The 20,816-nt window shown below is 44.6% G+C and overlaps 1 protein-coding gene across 10 annotated transcripts in view; it reads right to left on the bottom strand.

Annotated features, from left to right (window-relative positions):
* Window positions 1-20,816, bottom strand: part of LOC101159603 (chloride channel protein 2) — a 130,237-nt gene that overhangs the window by 18,914 nt on the left and 90,507 nt on the right. For 9 of the 10 annotated variants that reach the window (XM_078956544.1, XM_023961222.2, XM_078956542.1 and 6 more), the window contains 5 exons: window positions 20,630-20,740; window positions 16,119-16,332; window positions 8,005-8,138; window positions 5,600-5,790; window positions 3,107-3,218 (listed from right to left, as the gene is read on the bottom strand). In XM_078956544.1, coding sequence (XP_078812670.1) covers window positions 3,107-3,218; window positions 5,600-5,790; window positions 8,005-8,138; window positions 16,119-16,332; window positions 20,630-20,740 — 762 coding nt within the window. Of the gene's footprint in view, window positions 1-3,106; window positions 3,219-4,532; window positions 4,933-5,599; window positions 5,791-8,004; window positions 8,139-16,118; window positions 16,333-20,629; window positions 20,741-20,816 lie in introns of those variants that run through there. The other variant, XM_078956546.1, reaches the window with a different exon arrangement.

The following is a 20,816-nucleotide window of genomic DNA, read 5'->3' as shown; positions in this document are numbered from 1 at the left end:
AAGAGGGGTTATTAATCTTGAGACAAACCAAAGGCATGACTGAATAAACCCCTTTTGTAATTGAGGCCAAACTTTATTAATTTCAACCATGTTTGTAAATCTTTGGTGTTGGACCGGACGGAAAATGAAAGAAGGGAAGAAGAGAGAGGGATGTTAGAGAGGGGGGGGGTGATAGTGAGAGGGGGGGGTAAGACCATGAAGCAGCATAGAGCAGACAGGTTTACTGGTTGTTTATCAATACGGTAAGGTTCAAATTTAGTACAAAAAGGGCGGGGCCTGTCCACACACACTCAAATGTTATCAACACACCTGCTAGCTGCAAAAATGTCCACATGTCAACATGTACACAAAATAGATAGTGTTCACAAACGCATACCTCTGCCTTTAAACCAATTAGTGTGAAATCTTTCATTCATTCAATCATGCAAACTATTAGTGCAAAGGTGAACTAACACCTGTGCTCAGGTGAGTGTTTATGTTCTTCTAAAATGGATGGTGGAATGTGAAAAGAAGGAGGAAGAGCGCCCAGCCACCCCCACACCCAGACCCCCGCCGCAGCAGCAGCGGCAGCAGGAATCCCCCCCAACGCCACACGGGAACAGGCAGGGAACAACCGCCCCCCGGGCGACCAAGACCGCCACCCAGGCCAGGGCAAGCAGGACTGCCGCGAGGCCCCCAGAGCCAGAGAGCAGGGAGGCGCGGAGGGAAAGAGAGCGCCGCCCCAGCCCAACCAGGAGAGTAGCCCCCCCGCCGCGCCGGGAGAACCCAACGCAGGGCCCCACCGGAGAAGGACGCCCACAGCCCCAAACGAGCACCCCACCACCACCCAGGAGTTCCGGGGATCCCCCCGCCCCAATCCCAGGTACGAGCCAGGATCCCCCAAGGGAGACCCGCTCCGCACTCCAGGCAGCCACCCACCCGGCCCACGGTTGGTCCAGGGAGGAGCAAGGCAGGGGCCCGCCGCCCCCGCCCAGGAGGGGGGAACCCCGGGGAAAAAAGGGGGCCCACAATGGGTGTTGTAAATATGGCCCGACCAGGCTGAGCCACTGTTGGAAGTTTGGCGGGGCCCAGCGCTCAGGGGCAAGGACCAGGACCCACCCCCCAGGGACACGAACACCCCCGGCTAAGGTGTAATGTGAACCCCCCACCGTGCGGAGAGAGCACCGGCGGGCCCAGGAAGCCGGCACCCAGGGGACACGGCCGCCGTCGCCAAGGGGCCCGCACCCCCCACCAGGGAAGGGGTAGGGGACAGATGGACCCAGGTCCCACCTTCCTTGCAAAATGTGTGTGCGTGTATGTGTGTTTGACAGGGTGTGTGTGCATATGTGTGTGTGTTTATGTTGGAATGTATATATTGAAGGGGGAGGGGTGTGTGTACTAAGGGGGGTGCAGTTAAAATTGGCGAGTAGGGTACTAAGGGGACATCTCCTGATTACTCACAGTGATGTCCCCTCACCCTCCCCACCAAGGGGCCCTAAATGTCTAAGGTGCGGTTAAAATTGGCGGGTAGGGTGCTAGGAGGACATCTGCTGCTTGCTGGCAGTGATGTCCAAGCACCCCCCCTACCAAGGACCCTACATGTCTAAGGTGCAAATAAAACCGAAAGAGGGGGCCCACTCCATATGGCAACCATAAGAGGGGGGCCACTGCCAAGTAGCTCCCCCCCCAAGGCGCATCGCAGGCTAGACCCCCCACCCCCTCACCCTAATATGTGGTTATATGAGGAAGGGGGTAAGTTGGGGACAACTGGTAGACTGTCCCCCGGTGGTCAAACAACTGTCCCCCAGCCCCCCTCCCCCAGCAAAGGGGCCAGGCCCACCCAGCCGAGGGGCCCCACCCCCGGAGGCACCGACACCCCAGGCCCGGCACCACCCACCCCACACAGAGAAAGGGGAGCCAGAAAGCGACGCCCCCCCCCAGAGCAAGCCCAGGCCCCCACCCCCAAACGCCGGCCCTAGAAGAGCTCTGGTCAGGCCTTGACGGGACCGAGGCAGCCAACCGGCCGAAGCAAACCACCGATTGCCTCAGTGTAGACCCCGACCCGTCAGCCCCCCCGCCCCGTACCAATAATGGGCCCCCCTCCCCCCAGAACGCCCCCCCCACAGGACAGGGCCGGCAAGCCCCCCAACCCGCCCCACCCCAGACCCCGCAGCCGAAGCGGATGACACCCAGAGCGACCGGGGGCCCCGAGAGGGTTGTCCCGTCCCGTCCCAGAGCCAGGGAAGGGCCGATCCCAGCCCCAGGTGCAGATGGGCAGCCCATCCAGCGCCGCCTCACTGCATATTTTGACATCAGTTCATTTTTGTCTCAAAATCCCAATTAGGAATAGAGCAGCGTTGACCTGATAAAGCTGTTAAGATTGGTTTCAAAAGGAACAACATTTAAAGCAAACATAAAAAAGAAAGACAATGATGTGGCTAAAACGTGACGTATTTGACCATAAAGCTTAGTTTAGCATACCACATGTATGTCACACGTATTTTCATCAAAGAGATATTAGTGCAAAATTCCAATTCACATGTGGAATGATCACAACGATAATTCTCCTCAGCAGATTTGAATAGTAAACTCCCTTGTGCTATCCTAGGCACTTTTACATTGGGAGTTGGGTCAATTTAAATGGTAAATGGCGTATACTTATATAGCGCCTTTCTTCCTACAAGGACAAAGCGCTTTACAGTCACAGACCCATTCACCCAGTCACACACACATTCACTCACACATTCACACACTGGTGGCGGCTTTGCTGCCAAACACAGGTGCCCGCCTACCACCAGAGGCAAGGTGGGGTTCAAGGACACTTCATGGGCATGCAAGGCGGGAGTTGAACCTGCAATATTACGATCATGGGTCGACCGCCCTACCGCTGCACCACGGCCGTGCACTGTCTAGACCCACTAGACAGTGCGCTGAACCTTTTTTCTTCAATGATTTGTGAACCTCACTGGTGTCCATGGATTACATGAAATCCTCTTCACCTTTATCCACCTTTGTCCTGGTATTGAGAACACGTCAATGTAAGGGTGGGGTCATAGCACAAGGATTAAGATGTATTTGGAAGGGCTCATCCTCAGAGTGCGGTTGTCTGTGAATGTGTGTGTCTTACTAGTGGGGAGTTCGGTGGGTCTCTCAGCCACACTGGATCTCTTCAGAGCGGGCTTCAGGGGCTTCAGAGGTGATGGACGAGTCGGACTGAAGGAAGACTCCTCTGTAGAAATCTGCAAAAACAAAAAAACGTCTGGAAAAGTTTCTTTTTTTTTTTTCCTATCTTTTTTTTTCTTTTCTTTTAACTTGTTCTGTCCAACAGCTGAGCAAACAGATTAGAGCTGAAGGCTTTTTGTGTTGGACAGGTTTTACTATCACAAAAAGAGGTTATATAGCTTCAAGAAACTAGAGTGTAGATTTGTATAAACCCCTTTTTGTCGTATTATTTTTTATTTATTTGTTACATTTAGTGTGTGTGGGGAGGGAGAGGGGAAGAATGTGAGGGGAGGGTGGAAGAGAGTAAAAGGAAGAAAGGTGAAAAGGTGGGGGATACAAGCACTGATTTGACTAAGTTATTAATTTAAGCTGTAACAATTATACCAGATCTGCTGGAAATACGAATGTTACATCAAAGGTGAAAATCTGACACTAAGATGAGCGAGAAAAAAAAACTGTCCATCAATACACTGTAGGTAAGGAGGAGGGATGAAGCAGACAGGGAGCAGTGTGGAGTGTGCACGTGCACGTGGGGGTGGAGATACATGCATGCTGCCGACGTGAACCGTGTGTTCATAAAGGGAGCCAGATCCTACCCAGCCAGACCAGCCAGACCAGGAGAGGGGAGGAGAGCCCCCCAGGCCAGAAGCCCTCCCAGCATCCGGACCCAGGCAGCCCGGGAGGGGAGGAGGAGGGGACCGCCCACCCCACCAGCCAGGCACAGAGAGGGCCCCCCTACAGGGGCCCCCCCAATGCCCAGAGGCACAAGCGAACCCAGTGTCCGGCCCCCAGGCCACAAGACAGGAGCGCTTAGCCGTACCAGGCGGCAGCCATGGGGGCCACCGGGCGCCGGACACCGAGACAAAGGCCAGGGACGAAGCCAGGGCCCCCGGAACCCAAGAGCCGGCCACCACCCGACCGGCGCCCCGTCCCCGCAAGCCAGCCCAGGCCCGCGACCTTAGCAACCCAGGGATCGCCACGCACCCACAGCCACAGCCACCCCCCTAAAACCCTACGCACTACCACCCCCCCCGCCATAATATCTGACCCCCCCTCCCCAACCCTCTCAGTGCCCTCCCCTCTCTGTGATGGGGAGGGAAAGCCCCAGAGGGTCCCAGCGAGCCAGCCCCCAGGTCGGTCCTACCCATGCACTCACACACACTCACAATCATCTGGTTACCCTCCCTACCCCCGCCGCCAAGCAGCAACCCCCCCCCCAGCCGGCCGACCCCCAGCGCCGCATGCCCGACCCCTCCCGCAGCCGACAGGACACCCATAAGCCCGGCCGCCCTGAGAGGACCAGGCGGGTGAAGACCGGCCGCCCCCCCCCGACCCCACCCATGTATGGAGGTGTGGGAGTGCTGTGTGTGTGCTGCAGGTAAAATAGGAGGTCACCAGTGTGGGGGGATCCACCGCTGCCAAGCCGCAAAGCCCCCCACTCCGGAGTCCCTCTGTGAGTGGTGTGTATTTGCTGTGTGTGTGCTGCTAGCATGCAGTGTGTGTGTCTACAGAGGAAGTTAAAATTGTGGGGGGGCCAGCGAAAGGTGAGCACGGATGTTTCACCGTGCCCCCCTCCACCAGACCCTCTCCACAAGGCCCTAGATGAATCAGAGTGTCTAATATGCAAGTAAAAAGCGGGGAGGAGGGCGGGTGCCAACGAGAACCCAGAGAGGGGCATCCCCAGTGAGCCCCGCCAGCATACCCCTCCCATCCAGATGTCTGGAAAAGTTTCTGAAACACAGGGACATGCATTTTTTTTACGACATAATAGAGTTGAAGATTTGAGTTGACCATCATTAATTTTCCATTCTAATGCAATTGATCTCCATCTAGAGGGAGGTTTCCACTTTCATCATCACACGGGCACAAACTGTGTCACCTCACAAACCTTTAAATATTGCAAGAAGCAACTGAAGGTGTGAAGTCAGAGAAAAAACAGAGGAGATTTCAGATCAAATGAGTTTCAGACACAAACACTCTTCTTCCTTCCTTTTCTGCGCCTCGGGGCATTTTGCTCCGCCCGTCACGCCAAACGGATGACAGAGAATTTAAGAAAGAAGGATGGATCAATAGCTTGAGCTGGAATTCTCTTTGACATCTACATGAAACCTGGCTGCCTTAGGCACACGGAACCCAGAACGTTTGTCATTATAGATACTTTCACAACAGATTCTGCCTCTTCTGAATGATCCTCACGAGCATCTTCTGCAGAAGCAAAACATCCCAGAAGAGAGTTTGGCAGTAGAAAAGAGTTAAGGGTTCGATTCTTCACTCTCAAAGTGTAAATATTCTCCACCCTAATCTTTCAGCTGTTCTGACCACTATTTGTCTGTGTTTACCTGCACAGGTATCAGAACTAACTTGGGTCAGGTGTTTCCTCCAGAGCATGGGCTCTCACCTGGAAGCGGACCTCCTGACTGACCCGGTGAGAGTCCTCCTCACTGCCCGTGTTCGACACCATAGACAGGCGCTTTTTCTCGGCAGCAGCTTGTTCCCTGATGTATTCCAGGCGTCTGGAGCGACCGAGTTGCTGGGAGAGCAGCGACTGGAGCTGAGCATGCTCAATGGAGCCCAGCAGGATCATCGACTCTGGGAGATATGAGACAGGTGTGAGATGAAGAGGTCAAATAGGAAAATGGAGGGGCAGAGAGGGAGGAACATTTGAAATAGAAAATTGGAAAAATCATGTTAAGGTGTGAAGAATGTGAGCACTGCAGGGGATCCCAAACACATGCACTGCAGAGAGCATGGCTCAGTTGCATAACATGCAACAGTAAATGTATAATTACTAATACGACTGTGTGTGAATCTGTATTTGTGTGTCTGCATGTTGAAGCTTGCTTGTTTGTTTAAGTGATTGCCTTTGTGACAGCACATGCTGATCTGGTATTTGGAGAACTGCCACGGCTAATTGTTCCTGCATATTGCAGGCGTAAAGAACGTGGGAACAGAGAATTTGTTCTTCAGTGAGGTGACCAGCGCCATGATCAAGCTTCATCCAGGCAGCCTCGTCAGTCAATCAATCAATCAATCCCTTTAATGAGTACAGCGCCAAGGTCGGAAGAATCTGTGCTAGTTACTAACCGGAAGAGACGCTTTGTCAAATAAAATCAAACAAAAAAGCTGCGACATGAGCCGACTAATTTACTTTATTTTTGTTTGGAGTGAAGGATGGACGGATGGACAGATAGACAGATAGATAGGTGTCCGGTAGCAAAACACACAACCACACACAATAAAAAAACAGTAAAATGACAGTTCACAAAATAAAATATCAGTTCATATCAGGCAGGTTCATTAAACAGTCTAATAGCTGAAGGGACAAATGAGTTCTTAAAGCGTTCTGTCCTGCAGCGCAGTGAAAGGAGCCTATTGCTCCATGTGCTCCTCTGACCAGACATTGTGTTGTGCATGGGATGTCTGGGATTGTCCAGGATGCTTTGAGTTAAGGCCCTCATCCTCTTTTGCAGCACAGATCCCACAGAGTCCACCCTCCTCCCGATCACAGATCACATTTCAGACTTTTGATCTGATTTCAGATCAGATTTTAGACTCTTGATTGAGGGTTTCAACTCTGTAATAATGAAGAATTAAAAAAAAAAACGATGTCTGACATAAGTCCAAACATAAATAAAGCTAAGAGCAACGTATGGCCTGGAGGCACTACTAGCCCTCGCGACCCCCTTCTACCCACCCTCACTGGCTGAGCAGCCAGTTCACACCCCTCAAAGTCAAAATTCACTTTGTCTAAAAAATGTCTATTGTGCTAAAAAAGGGAACAGTAGCTAAAAGTGCTAATATGGCCTTCAGAATAATCAACTATCGTAGAGAAACATATTGCTAAAGATAAAATTTGTTAAAAACCCTAACTATGCCATCTGTGCTAATGTGGCTAGAATTGCAAGCTTTACATTTAGCATCATCAACTATCTCAGAAAAACACATTGATAAAGTTGCAAATTATGCTTTTACTCCCAGAAAAGGTAGAATTCTTAGAACTCTCAGAACTCTAGTAATAAGTAATAAGTCTGTTACTTCATTCCGGAAAACATTTTTGAATCTGAACTTGACATGATAAACGTGTTTTTATTAAGAAAATAAATAAATAAAATATAAAAAAACAAGGTCCCGCAGAAAGCCCATATTCACCACAGAGGTGATCTGCACGCAATATCAAGGTTGTAGACCGTTCAGTGTACCCCTAGAGAGAAAATGTTCATGCACACTTTTTTTTTGCAGGCATGCTGCGGGAAATGGGTTGTAGTGAACATTTACACAAAATGTAAGGGTAAGTAAGGGTGCAGTTGGTAAGACGCAGGTGTTTCATACAGATTTTATTCATTTTTATTAACCACCCAAAATCCTGTGGACTGCAAAAGGATCCCCTTAGAGCTGTTCACGCAATAAATGTGCGCATCTTATGTGCAGCCTGACTGTTAGAAAATGAGAAAATTAATCAATCAGAGTGTAGTTTGGGTGAACATCCAACAGTCACTTCTGTATCACGTCAACACCCTGTGCCTGCAGCATTTGCATGCGGCCACTAGGGAGCCAATACTCGCACCTTACTAACCACTAGAGTGTGGCGTAAGGACACTGTACATCATAAGTGCAAGTAATTTCAATTATACTTTTGAAAACTTCATCATACATTCACAATGCGCACAACAATGGTACAGGTCAACCCCCGTACGGGTGCATGTGACTGAGATGATTCACTATAAAATGCTCAAACTGATGGGGTTCAGTGTGTTTGTCCACACAGTTTGTTCCATGTTTTACAACTCTGTTTGCATGATTCACCTGCAGTTTCCACTAGAGCCAGGGTCTTGAGGTTTCCTGACAGCAGCACGTTGTGAAGGTCTCGATAAGTGCAGTTCAAGGTGATGTATCGCACATCCCGGACCATGATGTCCTCCACACGTATGTTATACTTCCTGAGACAAGACAAGGGGAAGAAAGGTCTGAACAGAGCTGGTAGGTAAAAGAGAAACCCATCCAACAGAGATGACTGATCAGAAATAGGGTTATCATAATAAAGCACAACTTTAAAAACATGTGTAGAAGTATGTGCATTACTTTGAAAATGACCTCCTCAGTAATTTCAGCATTTGAATATTAGAGGACATTGTCCTGTAAAACATATAGAGTCCACGTCTTTGGGCTGTCGCTGTCTGGTTATTTCTCTTTTTCATTGTGACAAGACATCCGTTTAGCTTACCAACAAAATGCAGCGTCATCCCTACGTCAGTGAACTGACGACATGCCCGGGCTTTTGGCTTGTACAGGAACATTGCAGCTCTGGCCTCAGCAATACGCTTCGCTCCACTACCCTGCTCATAAACACTCAGATTTCTTCCTGCTGCTGCCAAAACCTGCGAGCACCATAGCGGTCACTGCCAAGACCTTTTGTTGTGCCAGGACGCCGGCTTCAGCCAAGCTTCCACTCCTACCTGTTGTGACAATTCCATGCATTGCTTGAAATGGAAAAGTGAATACATGAGCACTCCAGGTTATACCCAATTCAATAACCATAATGCAACAGGAGGGCTTTTAGGGAAATGAAAGTCTCTAATAAATAAAGTTGTGAAGGAATGTTTGAAATCTTCTTCAACAAAGAGTGGCATGCCTCCCTTGGTTCTTTGGGTATCAAGCCCGTTCAGTCTTTCACTAAAAAGCTCAAAACATTCAAAAACCTGATCTGAGAGAAAAGTTATTTTAAAGTAAGTGATGATGAAGCTCAACTTCCTGGATAGAAATGTTCAAACATGGTAAATTTGCAAATTTGGATATATTATGTTGTCTTCAATACTGCAATCAGAAAAAGCGATGCTATCCATCCGCCAACATAAACCATCATCATCAGGCCGGGATAGATGTGAAATAAGCAGATGAATAAAACAACAAATGTAACTAAATCCACATGGAAAAGAAGAAAAACCTATGCATCTACATATGTAAATGATCTGCCTTAAAGATGGGTTTGCTGTAGCAGCGATTTTTAATTTGTCTGTGGATCTGAGAGAATTTTGTAAGTCTGAACGGACCGCAGCAACTGCATCAAAGGCAGTAGATGAAATCTAAACAGTTTCTTCCTGATTGAACCCACCTCCTCCACAACAGCTTGGAAAACATCTGATCAGGCATCAGCCCTCATTACTGTAAACCGTGAGGGTCGGCCTTGTTTTTTCAGCATAGCTCACAGAAACGGGTCCGACTGAAATCTGTTTCCTTCCTAAATATTCCAGTTTCCACAGGATGCTGCTGTGCAGCAGAAATTCAGGTGGTTGAACCAGTAAAAGAGCCTTCCATGTGACCATGATGAGGAGAGGAGCACAAATGTAGAGAGGAAATAGAGCTGTAATGAGAGTGTTATGAAATCCTCTCCACACTTTTCTGTAAATGTCTCTCTAATACTTAAGATGGATTAGCTCTGCTCCCAGAGTGGGGAGGAGGAAGTGGGAAGTCCTTATTTGGTCATGACCACAGAGAGGAAGTCTGCCTGCAGAGGAAACGTCCGGTCAGAAAAGATCAGAAAATCCACTCATGAAGGCAGGTAGATTTGTGAGAGTGCATTCACTTCAGGTGCTACACAAGACTTCCTGTGTGTGTGGGTGGGGGGCAGGGCTGGATGGTTGTGTGGGTGAGAGATGGATCCTTTCCATCCTAAAAGACGGGGTTTCAACCTCGATTGGGAGGGGGTTTCTCCATCTGGAGATACTAGGCAGACGCACACATACACATGCACACACACCCAGACACACACATGCGCACACAGACATATATGCGCACAGATAGACACACACAAATGAACACACACACACAGACAGACACACATCCACAGAGAGATATGTGCAGAAATGCAGTCTTTATCTTCCCTTAAAATTATTAACAACCTGTCCTGATTTATTTTTTTATTTCACAATTTTAGAATATTACAAACCAAAATCATAGTTAATTTTCATGTCCACTTGTTCACATTTAATCTCTCTCTCTCTCTTTCTTTTGAATCATGCCATCTCAGCAAAAGAATCCTCTGCTGATGTTACAGTCCTCGTGGACTCATGCAGCCAGATTGTGTGCAGCCACAGCCCTTTGCACTATTCTATTAAAGTATATTTTATGGACACAAAAATTGAAACGCAGCTTCAGTTTTACAGTGATAAATGTGCTTCATATGGAAAATGCAAACTCTATTATCAACATGTGAACGTGCCCACCCACAACAGAGGTCACACTCTGGATCTCATTATTACTTATGACCTGAAAGCCTCAGTGACTTCTGTTCTAGATGTGGGCATTTCTGATCATTCTTATGTGTTTTTTAAAGTACACGACTGCATACTTGAGAAGCCCCCTGAGAGAACCATTAGAAGGCGCTGTCAACACCCTGAAGTGGCTGCAAACTTTATCTCACACTTGGAAAATCAGCAACCAACTCTTTCATATCCATCTATGGAATTATCAATACAGCCTTTCAGTAATGAACTCACCGAAATTCTGGACAAAGTCGCCCCATTTAAACTACAAACTGTTAAAGAGAAAGCTCCACCTCCTTGGAGAACAGAAGATATTAAGAAACTTAAAAGAATGACAAGAAGGGCAGAACGGCATTGGCGAAAAACAAAACTCACAATACATCACCAAATTTTTAAAAACACTAATACATTACAATCTTCTTCCACTTTCGGCTTCTCCCATCAGGGGTCGCCACAGCGAACAAGTCGCATGGTAAATTTGGCAATGTTTTACGCCGGATGCCCTTCCTGACGCAACCTTCTCAAACCGGGCTTGGAACCGGCAGAGGTGGAGAGGGAAACAGGGAGCAGCCCGGAGTCGAACCTGGGTTTCACATTACAATAACTCTATTAAAAAGGCAAGGCAAGACTACTTTTCAAAGTTCATAGCAGAAAATAGGTCAAGGCCAAAAATCCTCTTTGACACAATTGATAAAATAATCAATCCAACTTCTGGCCCACCGTCCACCTTTGGCAGTAAAACCTGTGAGGAGTTTGCAGCCCACTTTTTTATGCACTAATTCATCTCATCTTATTTTAATTAATATTTTCATATTTTACCTGTTTTTATATTTTTACTTTCTTATTTTATTACTTCTAGATCTTACAGTAGACTGTTTACGAGTGTTTTCTCACCCTTGGCTGGGTTGTTAGTGTTTGGGCTCCCACAGATTTGGCCATGCTTGTCCTCTGGCATCTCTTGTTCCGGCTTCTCTGGGCTGCCGGGCCTGGTGTGCCCATGTTGGGCGTACTGGACCTGGGGGTTGGGGGTCTCTGGGGGGGGAGGTGCTGGGGATGAGTTGTGCTTGTGCTGCTTAGATGCTGACACCCCGGGCAACAGGAGGACAGCGCCTTTTGGGTTCTCTTTTCTCTAGCTCTGTCATTTCTCTTTTATTTGTGCTTGTTTTTTGTGTATTTTATTATGAGGGGCTTATTTACGGTAATTATTTTATTAAATGTGTAGGGATTGGTTTTATTGTATTCGTGTTTGTTTTTTATGGAAAGCACCCTGAGCTGTCTGTATGACATGAAAGGTGCTTTATAAATAAAATTAATTTGAATTTGAATTAGACTGTGGGGAGTTTTTCTATGTAATGTGCAGAATCTTAGAAGCACAGCAGAGCTGTGAGGAGATTCATTTAGAACTGGTTCATAGAACTACCGTATTTTCCGGACTATAAGTCGCACTTTTTTTCATAGTTTGGCAAGGGGTGTGACTTATACTCCGCAGCGACTTATATTAGAAATAAATTGAAATAAATACATTGTTAACCCTCCTGTTATGTTCATTTGTGAGGAACAGAGATGATGTTCCTGGGTCAATTTGATGTATGAGGTATGTTAAGTGTTAAGAGGATGTTAAGTGACTCAGAGAATCAGCAAACTTTTTTTTACAGTAAGATCTTGAAGGCTAACAACATAATATTCTATTTTCCAATGATTTCATAAATTCAGAAATGCAATAAAAGTGAAAACTGTTTCTACAAATACAGGATGAAAACAGAGTATAAGTTAGCCAATGATGCTTCATGAAAAGAATAAATAAATAAGTTTGAGAAAAAATTACTGTGAAATTATTAGATAAACAGTCTGCTATGATTGTGTCATATAAGGTTGTGAAAGTTAAAATGCGACTTATAGTCCAGTGCGACTTATCTGTGTTTTTTTCTACTTTATAATGCATTTTTGGGCTGGTGCGACTTATACTCCGGTGCGACTTATAGTCCGGAAAATACGGTATTTGTGGAAATGAACCAAAGTCAACCCTAGACCAGGGGTGGCGAACACATGCGCTCTTGGCCAATGAGTGTGCGGCTCTTTGCGTCTCATCATATTTTCTATATACTGTGCCTCATTTCATAATTTTTTCCCTCTTAAACCACACCCAAACCATCAAAGGGTATTAAAAATAAATAATAAATAATAATAAAAGTAATTTGGCAGTGTGTGTGTTTGATGCTGCTCACGACACAAAAGTGACCACCAATAGATAAACCACCAACACATAGATAAAGACTTGATGTGCGTGCAGGCTGTTACCCTCATGGTCAAAATGGTGAAATTCAGAGTATAAAGATAAACACAGGACGTTTCTGGAAGAACGGGAAGATTTTTACTTTTTTACTGAACAGAATGGCAAGTCACGATGTTTATCATTACGAGCTTTTGGACGCAGTAAAATAGTTCATGGCAGAAAGAACAAAACGTATCCTGAAGAAAGATAAAAACTCTTCCTGATCTGACACAAATTGTCTCCTTTATTAACAAGTTAAAGTTTTTCAAAGTGCACGTTCAAAACGGCCATCATTCCACTTTCCTTCTTTGTGGAGCTCACAGCAGAAGGCTGCAATCCAAAGGAATAAAGCAGAACGTGACGCTGCTTGCTGGACGGAAACTTTACTTTGCGGTTTGAGGACCTGCAGCAGAAACGACCGCAGATCACTTTTCTCATGGATCCTTTAATGCAGAGACTGACTGCCTGAGATCCCCACTTGTCACTGATGAGGCAGCGAGAGAACCGGAGATGATTGAGCTGAAATCTCTTTGAAAGAAGGCCCTTTTACATTTTGGAGAACGTAAAAATACCTGTGTGTAAAAGAGCTGCTCTCAAGCTGCTGTGATGTTCTCCTCAATGTATGTCTGTGAGTCCCTGTTTATTACCTTGAAACACGTGAAATCAACACATCGGTCCATTCTGACTGACACTCACATAAAAGAACCGATCAGAGAGGCTACAACTGGCCTGGGGGTTAGCCCCGCATTCAGCCCCTAAGACTCATGGGAAGTGTGTATTGAAATAAACACAAGTACAATACTTGCTGTTCTGTTGTAGGGAGAGGAGTGTGTTATGGAAAATAATTGTGTGTTTGTGTGTGCGTCTTGGCAAGCCAGTGTGTGGTGTGGCTCTTTGACTCTCACAATGAAAAAATTTGGCTCTTGGTGTCAAACTTGTTCGCTACCCCTGCCCTAGACGATGGTTGTTATGGCAGAGGATTACCATCAGGACTGCAGCAAAATGCTGATAAAGCAAGAAAACTGCTTACTTAATTCAGAAACTGATTAGTAAAAGATGTTTCAAAATCTGTGTTAACGCTAATTGCTCTTAATTGCAGTCTATAGTTGAACTGGATATGAGACAAAAACATCTGCTCTGAAAATCTATTCGGCCTCATTCTTTTCTCAGCAGAGGAAATAAAGCAGAGCAGATTCACTGGGTTTTAATGGTATAATGTAGCTGTAGGGTATCAGCCTGCTCTGAATGAGCTGTCAGCTCTGCTGTTTGTACCAGGAACAGAAAATAAACTTATGTAAACTTTGGAAAAATAGTTTTCTAAAGTTTTTGACAGGTCTGTCTGATAACTGTTTTCCAGCTCAAACCTCCGCATCAACTTGGAAAGTCACAAATACTACTAACATTTGTTTGGCGATGCAGAATCCTTCACTAAACTGAGGTGAAGAAGTCATGAGTGTCAACAGCCACTGCAGTAAAAACTTTCTCAACAGCTTCCTTTACTAGTTAGAGCAGAGTTCCTAGTTTTACCAAACTCAAAGAAAAGTGTCTCAACAAGCAGCCCTGGTAGGCTTTGTGTTCTGCTGAGAACATCATGACTGCATGTCAGGGAGTGTGAGGGGGCCAACAGGTCATCCCTTCAGTGGCGACAGTTCTGCTATGTGAGCAAAAGCGATTGCAGCGCTAATGTCACAGCAAATGTCGCCATTGCTGCAGTGGATGAATTCCAGCTGCCGGATCATAGACGTCATTATTATATAAAAAAATCCAACTTCTCACTTGAAAGGAAAGCAGCATCTACCAATCAGAACATGCCAGAGCAGGTTTGTTAGAAAACATGCAGGAATGCGGCCCTCGTTGCCCACCTCTCCGCAAACTCAAGTACTTGAATGAGTCTATTTCCCATGGTGTTCACACTGAACAAACAGGGAGGGGCTTCTTTTTCTTTTTCTACCATTTGCAAGCGCACGTTCGCCATCTACAGTTGGAGGAAGCTTGGTGCAAAATGTTGAAGCGCTGCAAATCTTGCTGCAGGTTTCTTTTACAGTTCTATTCCGATATATGAAAGACTTGGTGTCATAATTCCAGCCGGGCAAAAACCGCAATTATTCATTTCTCCTCCAGGATCAATTTTCAAATGGTTGCTACTTCCATTAAGAAGAGACACAATCATTACCTCACTACCAAAGCCAAGTCACTGATTGGTCAAAGTTTGATTTGGTTCAACATTCATGTTCAATTGCCGCGCATTTTGTATGTAGAACCCCGAGTAAGGTCATAAAAAATGTGTAGCAATAAGTGAACGCGAGAGCTTTGAATGTGGGAGCCCGAAACACACATTTAAATGTGTTTACATAGACTTTTCAATAAAAGTAGTAACTTTCATGCACGTTGCTGAGGGCGGTGTAAACGTAGCTTTAGAGTTCACTCCAGGATTCTTTTGTTTCAAATCTTTGGTAAGGTCTTTATAAGCAGCACATTAACTCTTATAATAACAAATCTACAAAGCCAACTTGTCTTATAAATGTCCTATAAAGAGTTATTAACACATTTTTAATACATTTTAGGCCAAATTTGACCCCTCTGTCTTCACTGTATTGCTCCAATTGTTTGGAGCAATACATTTGGAGCTGTAGTGGCGTCTGAACTTGTGGTTTTTTAAGGGGAAGCAGTGGGGATTTAGGACCTATCCAGTTAACCCAGTTAACACAGCACAGTTAGCATAGAAGTTACGGTAACCTTTAAATTTAAGTATTGACTTTTTGTTTTTGCATATCTTTTTAAAGTTATAAAACAGATGCTTTTATGTATTTCCGAGCGTTTTCAATCTGTGTTCTGAAGCCGTGAAACCCGTTACCACTTTAAAAACGTCTTAAAGTTTATTATTACAGACAGCTTTTTGACAGCAGCAGAGCAGAGACTGCTGCTGTATTTTATTTGGCTTTTTTTCTGTCATTATTTTACTAGGCTATATATTTGAATATTTTACTACTTCACTTTTGAAAATTTTTAACCTTTTAATTGCTGTTTAAATGCATGGCGCCTTGTTTGACTGGGGTCATTTTAAGGTGGCGTATAAATAACAACGATTTGACATTTTATACGAAAACACTAAAAAAAGGTTTTGTTCTCTTGCTGTAAATTTTGGTTTTTCCTTTCTTTCCTATTTCAGATGCCATTTTTTCATGAAACATTGGAGACAAACATCTTAGAGGGTAAAACAGAAACGCATTTTTCTCTTCTGAATTTCCTGAAGAATTATAAAAAAACGTTTCAGTCTATCTACAGGTAGTTCTCTTGTTGAGGTGCTATTATCAGCCCTGTTACCACGGTGCTGCACGGCGCTTACACGTGTGTTCTGGCGTCTGAGCAGACTCATGGGTACGTACTCGTGGTGACCCCAGCCCAGCTCGGGGAGGTAGGGCAGCTTCTTGATCCTGATGATGGAGTCGTAGAGGGAGGGCTGCAGGGACTGGGCCACAGCATTTGCCAGAATCACAGCGATCATCACTGGCAAGATGTGGGAGATCTGGCCAGTCAGCTCAAACACGATGACGGCGGTGGAGACTGTGTGAGTGACTGCTCCTGCCAAGGCTGCTGCACCTGTGGGTGGAGGACAAAAGGCCAGAGAGGGCAGAAGCCGCTTTTCAAAACAGTATTCTTATAGAATGTTACAGTTCAAGGATGCTTTTTAAGAACTCAAATTTTTATGACTTATTACTTTTAACTTCAAACACTGCAGTTCAGTCTCTACCATGATGCAGGGCTCCAGACTAACTTTTTTCACTAGGAGCACAGTGGCCCCCAACTGAAAATTTTAGGGGCACAACCAGAAAATTTAGGGGCGCATACCGTGAATCAACATGCTAACCAAATCTACTAATTTACACTGTATTACTAATAAATACTTTAATAATAGATGCAGAAATTACAATGCGCTGTTTCAAATTCAGTGTCACATTTTAATCTGCACTTTTGAAGATGCAACAACAAGGTAAACTGACAGAAGAAGGTAAACTGTAAAAGAACGGGCGATGTTCACTGGATATCAGAACAATCGATACAGATATCGGAGATCAGAGAAAGGCTCAAAAACTGATGGAAATTTATCTTGGTGACACCAAATAAGTGCAGCCAAGACGCACAATAAGCGTGTTTGAGATCACCCAGGTGGACGCAACGCTGTTCAGATCATCTGGTGTGTGGCATATATTTTTGTTTTTGCTCCAACATCACCTGTCAATCATCACAAAAATATCAGGAGAAAGGGGCGGGAGCAAGTCCCCAACCTACCGAACGCAGCTGGAAATTTAGTACTGAACTGACTGAAAGCTGCCCTATGACTACAAAACAATGCATTATGGGACATGTGTCCTGATGGTTTTTGTAGTTAAGTGAGAAATTGAAATAATTTAAAATACCAATTGATTAAAAATAGGCTACATCCATTACAAAACATTCAAATAAATATAAAATATATAATAACACAGATCATACTAAGGGGGAGAGGAATATTAAAACTAAATTGAACTGAACCCAATGATCCAGGCGAGCCGCTGGTTCATCTCAAACACGTCTATCCTTGCATTTTCACCACGTGTTTTAATTGCGTCTCGGACTAAACCGTGTTGTTGCTCGCACATGTTTAATGCTAAAGCCCCGTTAGCTGTCACGCATGTAGGTGTGGGACATTTACTCTCCTCAGCTGACCCGACTCCCGTGCAAGCGGTGTGCTGCTGTAACAACAGCCGTGCATAAACCGTTTGGTTGGGGGGATGCGACGCCGCGCACTTAACCGTAACCTCCGTAACCTCCGGGTCTGTGCGGCCCAGAGAAAAGTTCAGCACGGACTGCATGCATTTAGAAAATTACGATAGATACGTTCTAGAAAGGAAAGTAAGGAACTCCTTCATGTGGTCTGGGGAGGGGGCTGTCAGGTTTCCTGCTTTCAAGCCCGGTCATTGTCACGCCCCCAATAGTCATTTACTCCACTGTGATTGGTTGGTTTGTCAGCTCCGCACACGACAATGAAAAGGTGTCATTCATACAAACTGGAAGGACGCATTAAAATTAAATTTTCATTTCAAGGTGGGGGCCACAAATAGCCCACGGGCCGCAAGTTTGAGACCCCTGCTGTAGACTCTGGCACTGGTACACCAGCCGCAGGTCGGAAGAATGAATCAATGGTTCGCTTGCTCATAGCTCAGATGCACGCACAGGTTGTGATGATATTTGTCTCCGTTTCCTTCCCACAGATGTTTACGCGCGCTCGATTATCTCTAGGCCCCTCCCCCTACACGCATTTTAGCCACTTACGCGAGTGTGTGCTCTCGTCCCATGATGAGTATGTGTGCGAGTTTGTGTGTGTGTTTGCGTGCGTGTGCGCTCGCGTCTGATGATTATTTCATTGATCATTGACGTGCCCCTTCCACGTACAATGTATAAAAAATTTGGAGGGAGGGGGAGGCAAATTTACTGGTCGCACATGTGCGACTGGGTGTAAATTTCAGTCGCACACTCTCAAATTTTGGTCGCAAAATGCGACCAAATGGTCGCAGTCTGGAGCCCTGTGATGATACAATTAAAGCTGTTTTTAATACCATGTGGGATTAAAACCCCCCAGTGCTAATATCGGGGGACTATATGTAGGTAGAAAAAGGTGAAGGGTTGGTACAGAGCAACGGTGTCTGCAAATCTGACCCAACATTTCGGCCATTTTGTTGAAAAAGATTCAGAAAACTGTAAATAAAATAAAAAAATCAAAGGTTTCAGATTGTCCACCATACAAAAAAATGTTTATACTAATCATTGTACAGCAACTCCGCAAATGATAAAGGATGTCAAGTAATAATATTTATATAAAAGGGACTCCCTTGCATTTGAGAGTGGCTCTGCGGGGCAGATCAGATGGACATAATGCGCTTCAATTTTAGGGTGTCTCCTCGCTGTCTGCCTGAGTTTTCGAACAGAAAAAGGAACGATTGGCTTTCAGTATAAGGTACTTATTGACTGGAACTTTCTGCAAAAAAAGCAATTTAAATTTCAAAGTCTAACTTTGCCACAGTTTTATGTAATTATGAAAGATCTGGAAATGAAATCAGTGACCTGTACCTGGTTTGAATTCATTGATTTGTTTTATTTAATTGTATTATAATTTTATAACATTTTAATTCCATGAAAAGTCTTGGGTGTGAGTAATTTTTGCTTTTTGACAAGGACTCCCTTGAAAAAGAGATTAGTGGATTTCAATTGGATTATTTTCCAAGTTCTATAATAGTTAAAAAAATAATAAAAAATTAAATAAAATAAAAAAATCAGGTTTTACAGCTCAATAAAATTTCTATAAACACAAACCAGCAGTAGAGGAGATGAATCTGAGCAGAAGTGCCTGCAAATCTGCTCTGTTTTTGTTTAAGATAGGAAAAATCCATAATCAGACTTCCACTTGTGAAATCCGTCACTCTGCTGCTGTCAGTTTTTTTTTTTTTTTGTCAGTTTTTTAATCTAATATTTCTTTTGTCAAACTCTCGTCAAATCTGAACAAATGAGAGAAAAGAATAAGTTATTCCCTCATCATTATTTCTTATGCAAATAGACAATTATCTGGTCACATAAGTAAAACTGAAAAAAAAGCTTTATTGTATATAAAGCTTTCCCTATTAGTCCAAAACAAACATGTTTTTGTGCGGAAAGCATCAGGAACAAGGTGAGCCTTTACTCAAATCTAACGGATGAGTCTCATTCAGAAAACCAGATGAAGACTAAGGGTCCAAGAGAGAAGATCAAAAGGTAAAGATGGAGACTGAGGGTCACACTGAGCTCGATTCACTCTTTTCTTGAAACTTAATCAAGTCATGTACGTCTGCCTCTGTCCCTCTGACTAATGCTCCTGCTTCTACTGCCCGGTTCAGCACTTGCAGCAAGCTCTTCTGCGAGATGAGGGAATTTCATCAGAGTGTCAGCACTGTGTCGGGCTGAGTCATCAGCTGCACACCAACAACCACCGAAACTGCCGGCAGCAAAAGCAACAGAGGCTTCGCAGCCTCAGAGAAACTCTACATCTTCATTTCATCTTTAGAAAGAATCCAGTCGAATGTGTTTAATGAGTACTGGACCGAATCTTCATGGAAGTTCTTCTGGACGCTTCAAACGTTTTATTTAGGTTTAAGTTTAGAGTGAACAGAAAAAAAAAACTACAGCACAAGATTTAATTTGAGGAAAACAAACTTGTCTTTTGAACTTATATAAAAAAAGGAGAATGTAAATGTAGGACCTAAAACAGTTTCATTTATAGATGATGCTGCAGGCAAATCAGACTGTTTGGTTCTTTGATTAAAATGTAGGAGAATAAAAAAAAAGAGATGCATAGCTCATGGGAAAAAGAAATTTTCAAAGTTGCAAGTAGAAGCAGAAAAACATCTTCTGATGAAAAAAGCTCCTCAGGCTTTTGATGATCAGTTAGAATGCAGTAACAATCTGTGTTTGACAATTCAAACTCCAACTCCTAAAATATCGTCACACTATTGGTGTGACAACATTTTAGGCGTTTATTTCTTGATTCTTTTCGTCAGTTCCAAAATCTTTTCTTCTATGAAAGAATTAAAATATTGATAAAACGTGACCTAATTGACCTGAAGCTGATGAAGACATTTTTTTAGGCTGTGCAATAAATGATTGTTGACTTTCAGAGACTCTTACGCTCCCATTTGGTTTCCTGCTGGCGCACCTACACATGTAAAAAGTAAGTGAACCCTAACAATTTTTATACCTAATGTTTTGGAAAGTTAGTGAGAGCAAATTTTGCACTTTAAGGAAACCTTAAAAGTGCTTTAATAACAGAAGCAGGACTTTATGAAATGTCAGCCTGAGTGTTGAAAGGACAGGATCCACCTTAACATACCCACAACAGCGTAGCCTCCAGGCACTATGGGGTAAATGGTGCCATCTGTGTTGATACCATCTGGGAACCAAGCTGCCATGCTTTCTCCAACAAGGCGACCAAAGGCTGCTCCTGAAGTCCACGGAAAAAAACAATGGAAAAAAAAAGAACAAATTCTGTCATGTTTTGGACCAGAACAGAACAACAG

The sequence above is a fragment of the Oryzias latipes genome, chromosome 13, assembly GCF_053564925.1.
Source record: "Oryzias latipes strain Hd-rR chromosome 13, Olatipes_Hd-rR_3.1".
Classification (NCBI taxonomy): Eukaryota; Metazoa; Chordata; class Actinopteri; order Beloniformes; family Adrianichthyidae; genus Oryzias; species Oryzias latipes.
The sequence above is the reverse complement of the archived record's forward strand: the minus strand, read 5'-3'. Positions and strand labels throughout refer to the sequence as shown.